The 6051-nt window shown below is 40.5% G+C and overlaps 1 protein-coding gene across 1 annotated transcript; it reads left to right on the top strand.

The window, feature by feature from the left end:
* The first annotated feature begins 95 nt into the window (after positions 1-95).
* CRIPT (CXXC repeat containing interactor of PDZ3 domain) lies at positions 96-3325 on the top strand. Its single transcript, XM_088524270.1, has 5 exons — positions 96-132; positions 317-382; positions 813-867; positions 1514-1617; positions 3073-3325. Exons 1-5 carry the CDS (start codon positions 117-119, stop codon positions 3135-3137), a joined length of 306 nt encoding a protein of 101 aa, XP_088380396.1. The 5' UTR covers positions 96-116; the 3' UTR covers positions 3138-3325.
* Positions 3326-6051: the final 2726 nt, after the last annotated feature.

Below are 6051 nucleotides of genomic sequence, written 5' to 3'. Positions count from 1 at the left end.
GGCGCTCCCGCCGCGCCGGCGCAACGGCCGCTCGGCGCAACGGTCGCTCGGCGGGCGCGTCACTTCCGGCGCGGGGCGAGGCCAGAGGCCGGTTTGTTGTGGCTGCGGGGCCCGCCATGGTGTGCGAGAAGTGTGAGTGGGGCCGAGGCCGGGATCGGGATATCCGCGGATCCGAGCGTCTCGGGATGGGCTATGGGATCTCCTGCCCGCGGGGGCGGCGGGGAGCGGCGGCGGGCCCGCGGCCGGTGTGCTGCTCGGTGCCCGTGTCGCTTTGGGCCCGCTCAGCCTCGCGCTCGGCTCTTGTCTCCCCGTGCAGGCGAGAGGAAGCTGGGCACGGTGATCACGCCCGACACCTGGAAGGACGGCGCGAGAAACACCACAGGTAGCTCGCGGCCTGGGTTGTGCGTGGAAACGCCGCTGCCTGCGGCGTGCTGGAGCCCCCTGCGCACCCGTGTTGTCCCTCAGGCCCAGCAGGAGGGCGGTAACCGCTTTGGAGCCTTTGCTGGCTTTCAGCAGCCGCGGTTTCCGTAGTGTGTTAACTTAGGCCATGGGGGGAGTTACTCCCAAGAGCTCTTTAGTGCTGAATTTGTCTGGAATGTTACCTTCCCTCCCATGCCAGGGAGTGGAGTGGTGGTGCACAAACAGAACATGAGGGGTTCTCCTGTTCTCTGCTTTAATTCTACGTGTTATACGATTACCTGATTTATCTCCCTCTCTGACCCCATTTACAAATGTGCAAAACTTGCAAACTAAGCTTTTCCCAAGCATGATTGATACTCAGAAACCTCTTTTTTTTTTTTTTTTTTTAATAGAAAGTGGTGGCCGAAAGCTGAATGAAAACAAGGCTTTGACTTCAAAGAAGGCAAGGTCAGTAGTTATTCCTGATTTTAGTTGGTAATTTTCTGTGCAATTAGGCACCTATGGGAGTCATGTCCAAAATGTACTTTTTAAATAAAATTCTTTGTGGGCATGTAAGCATGTTATTAGTAAATAGTTAGTAAAAACAGGTTTCTTACATTTTGCACAGATGCTTTTATGTTGAATCAAATATACTATTTTAGTTCTCACAAAAATTGAATATTAAGTTTGATATTCATGTTAGGAGAAAAGCTGGAAAAAGTTCATTCTCATGCCAGGACCACCTCTACACGCTCTTCAGCAATATTTAATGCCCAGGGGCTATTTTGTTATCTTTTGTGAGATTTAGTTCATTTTCTGCTGAGGAGGCAAGCCTCTGATAGAAGGTGCTTGATTCGCAATAGCCTAGTATCTCAATAAAAAGACATATTGTGTTTTCATAATGTGGGAGAAGAGGTCTCCTCTCCTTATAGTGGGTCACTTTCTGTAGACTCTTGAGTGCAACCTATTTGAAACAATCTTTGTTTGTCCCTTTCTAAATCATAGTTTCCCATGGAATTTATTTTTGTGGCATAGTCTTTTTAGCACGAGGTAGTGGAAACACTTTATTTCATGATGTATAAACAGAGTGTGTTTCCTTTCTCCTTTTCTTTAGGTTCGATCCTTATGGAAAGAACAAATTTGCAATCTGTCGGATTTGTAAGAGTTCCGTCCATCAGCCAGGGTCTCACTACTGTCAAGGATGTGCCTATAAAAAAGGTGAGATTGCCTGAGGATTGAATTACCCCAATTTGGTTTGAAATTAGTGAGCAAGCGGCGCTTGTTCGGCCTTACTAAGAAAAGACTAAGATGAGATTTAATTGCTGTCTTCAGATCTTCAGCTAGTAATGGGAGGATTTAGAGAAGGTGGAACCAGACTTTTCTGAGGTGTCCAGTTATCACTGGAATAAGAGGCAGTGTGTTAGGGTTTGGCAACCTGCTGTAGCAATGGTGGATTTTTTTGTCCTTGCTTGGATGCTCATTTGAAACAATATCTTGTTCTGGTTGTTTTGGGTGGGCTTCAGGACTTCTGCTCATGTATCTAACCAGGTAGAAACTTACTTCATAACAGTTACAACTTTAACTGCTTTATGTCTCATTCTGACCATCAAAGACTGTGCTTATGACCTGTTTCTTGAAACAGGTGTGGTCTTGTGACTCAGAGACTTAGTGCTTCAACTGTTGTGTGTCTCTGAAATCTAGAGACTGTTCAGCCTTCCACAGTTAATTACTCCTGTTTACACTTGGGGTTAACAGCCTGTGGGCTGGATTTTGCACGGCAGACTGACTCATGTGGCATGTTCCCTGCTGTTAGCCTTCCTAATAGCCTCTTAGCTGTGTGTCTGGTAGCATGATGTCTATATATGAAAGCACATGATTCAGGGCAAGGCAACCAAAGAAGCTGTCACTTGGTGTTCTTTTGTCTGTTGGTGTGTGATCTTGTAAAATGATATATTTCTGTTTTAGGCAGAAAGCAAGAAATATTAGGCCACCAAAAGAAAGCCAACAACAACAAAACAAAAAAAAACCCAGTTTGTATACTTTTTTGCTGCTCTAGATGTTCTGCTTGCTGCTCTTGGGTCTTAGGTTAAGGTCCCCTAGGACATCAGTGTTCATCTCTGCTTCAGTTCTCATATATTCTTGATGTCTATTGTCTTGATGTCTTCCTCTTCTCTGCAAAGAGCTTAATAAAATGAAACTGTATTTCCAACTTTCTCCATTGCCTTATGCTTCCCACCTGTTAGTCTTTCATTTAGTAGTCAGCTTATGTGGGTGAGTAAATTTTCTTAGCTTCGTTGTTTTCTGTCCAGCTTGGGTCTCAGTTTCACTATAGAACTTGCAAAGTTTAATTACATGACATTTTTACCTCTTTGCCAGATAGGAGCCTTTCTTGGCTCTGAGTATTTCAGTAAAACAGGAGACCTCAGGCATTTTTACATGCTCTCAAAATAGAGGTTTTTTTAAGTGGAAGTACATAGACATTTGCTGCAAATACTAATTTGTATTAGAAGACATATTGTTACTTCTGAATTTGCAATATCTGGTGAGAAAATATGCAGTTTTTAATGGACTCTCATTGATAATTACTTTCGCAAAAAGATCTTTGCAAAAACGTAACTGTGCTTTTAAAGAAAACCTACTGACTTAACATATGCACCTTTTGTGTGCTTATAGGCATCTGCTCAATGTGTGGCAAGAAAGTCTTGGATACGAAGAACTACAAGCAAACCTCTGTCTAATTATGTTGATGAGTCTTTTCATGAACTTCTACAGCTTTGTACAGTAACTTCTCACCAAACCCATTTGTGAATTTTGCTTTCTAGAAGATACTACATCTTGGAATGGGATGAGAGTTGAAGAAAACATGATGGTTTGCCAAGAAATCTGTATGATACTGGAATTTTGTTTTAGCACTGGCATTAACACTTATTTAAAGGTTATGGTTTCTGGCACCTGAGAAAGTTCCAAATGAATGAGAAGGGGTCTTATTGGATAGGCTGAAACTGTACTACCCTCAGAATGCAGATCCTTGAACTTAAAAGCTTGTATGTTGCTATATCTTGAGTCTTCTGTTTGCCTGGTAGCATTGTTTTATGGATCTGTAAAATCAGAGTTTACCACCTAAGTAAAGTGAAGTAGTATCTTCATTTAGTCCTATGCTTATATGTATTTATAATTATTTTCATCCCAAACTGCTGTGTCCTGCACTTTGACATACTATTCTTTATGTTTCGATACAATTGTCCTTATGAGATTTATTCAAGTGTACAGTAGATTTGATTACATCACAAACTGTTTGCCTGTGGAAGTCTAATGTGTTGCTCTAGACTGATGAACTGTTGTCAGCCTCTAAAGAGGTTTTACACGTGACATCTGCTGGCCTAAGGCAATAAAATGAGCAGCAATTTTTAATGCCACATCTCAGTCTCGTCATTTCCTGAGTTAGTCAGCACAGCTCTGAGGTGCGGGAGAGGGCTCAGTTTGAGCCCTTTAAATGCTCAGTTTGAAATTGGTCCTTGCTTAAGTAAGTGTAAAATTGGAAAAATCAAAACGCTGTCCCCTCTCTTCGGCAGTAGTTTGAGATAGGACTTTAAATTGATAACTTTTAACAAGTGGGTCTGATCGTGGCTCTGCATTTCTTTTGTGCCTTTTTGATATCTATACAAGAAAACAAATCCTGTTATGAAGAGTAGTGTTTACCCTGCATAGGGATTCTTTCTAGCACTTTAAAGGAAAAGAATGTTACTCTGATACAGAATGGGGGGCTAACTTAGAGCTGCTTAAGTGCTTACTCCTCTAAGCAATCTTTCATGCTTTTGTAGCATTCTCTCAACTAGAATGAAAAACTTGTCAATGAGTTTCATGTCTTTCTTAACTATTCGTTCTCAAGCATTTGACACGCATTCTGCTGATATTCTGCAATTGCTAAAGTATAAATTCTTTGGAATGTATTATGTCTGCTAAAAGCTTTGTCAGGATGAAATACGCAAAGTTCCCTCCAAAGAAAAGAGGAATTGCCATTTTTTCCTGTCAATAAGAATGCCAAAGTCTGGAAGTCTAGAATTGAAAACTCCTCTGACCTATTAGCATTGATGGTTAAGATAAAACTGTATGGATTACAGCTCTTAAAAGAGGTGCATTAACCTGAAAAGTAACCTATCACCCAATGGTTGTGAAAAGAAATATTTATGATTGTATGGAATTGTTGCTGCAGAGGGCAGCGACCCATAGTACCTGCAACAGCCATGGGGCACGACCGTGCTTAGTGCGGAGCGCGCGTTCTGGAGGAAATCCTTCCTGCTCATGCTGGGAAAAACAGCTTGTACGGAGGCAAGAGGTGCTTGTCTGGGTTTGAATACTGCATGCTCATTTGATGTAAAGAAGTTTCATCAAAACACCTTGCTTGAAAGAACTCGCTGCCTGACCTCTTTGGTGCTGTCCTTTGCCAGGGTGTTTTCTATGAAACTGCTACTCATTACTGTACCATAGAATGTACAGTATGTTAAATGTGTGAGGCCTGCTAGAAGTGAGAGCTTCAAAACAAGTTATTCAAGTCACTTCAAATTGTTAACCAGACCTTATAGCTAGACAGCTAAATGAATCCATTTTATGCTAATAAGGAACATTTTCAAAATGATTGCAAGGGGCAAGCTCATAAATGAAAATCTAAAAAAAAAAAATCTTTTTTTTAATTTATGATCTTCTTTGTAATATATTGATAGGACTTCTGTGCTTTTCTGAAACACAAATTTAATTATTTTTGTTTATTTTTGTTGTTTGTTTTTGTTTCTCCTCCCTTAATGAAATTAGATGTGCAGCATGTTTCCAATTTAGTCTTCACCTGTATGAAGTCAGATTTTTGGTGAAATTTGCTACAAGTGACTCCATGGTGGCAGATAGTGTGGTGTTAGAGAATGTTTCACACTCTGAAGGTGTTGTGTAAGACTGGTTTTACCATTTTGTGAATAAAACAATCTTCCCTGTTTTCCTAACACTTGCTTTACTTCCAAAGCATGACTGAGTAATTCTTGAACTCATTGTACAAATTGAATGCATATTGTGTTCTCTAGATACTGGCTTTGAATGAAGTCTTTTCTTATGTTGCAATTTATTTAAGAGCAAAGTACATTTAAGTAGTGTGGACCTCTCTTCACTTCCTAATTATTTTGTGAATACAGCTTTTCTCTATATTCTATTACTGTGCAACTGCTTTTGCATGTTATCTCAGGGAAAAAAAAAAGAGGAAGAAAAATGTTTTTGCTTTCGGCTTTGTTTGTTTGCTTTAATATGAGTAGCATGAGTTTGTTTTGGTTCTGTCTGAAGATCTCAAATTTTTCAGTCTCAGGAGAGTGTCAGTGTAAAATTTGTTGATATAATAGTGGACTTCCATAAAAGCCTCTTTTCCTCAGACAGCCTGGGAGACCCATTGCTTTAGATTTAGAGCACAAGTCCTCTCCTGCACTTCAGAGCTGCACCAGAGATCGTGGAGATCTTGGTAAGCATGTACTTAGAGTTAACATTTAATCTTTTATATTGCTCTACTGTGATTTAGTTATATAAAAGCATTTTATATTGATATTAAGAATTTCTTATTAGTATGTACTGTCTTTCCAGAGATATTACGAAATGAAATGCACAAAAAAAAAGTCTGTA

The sequence above is a fragment of the Tinamus guttatus genome, unplaced genomic scaffold (assembly GCF_059628265.1).
Source record: "Tinamus guttatus ecotype Peru unplaced genomic scaffold, ASM5962826v1 Tinamus_guttatus_pri_ptg000208l, whole genome shotgun sequence".
Taxonomy (NCBI): Eukaryota; Metazoa; Chordata; class Aves; order Tinamiformes; family Tinamidae; genus Tinamus; species Tinamus guttatus.
This window is presented reverse-complemented; position numbering and strand designations above follow the sequence as displayed.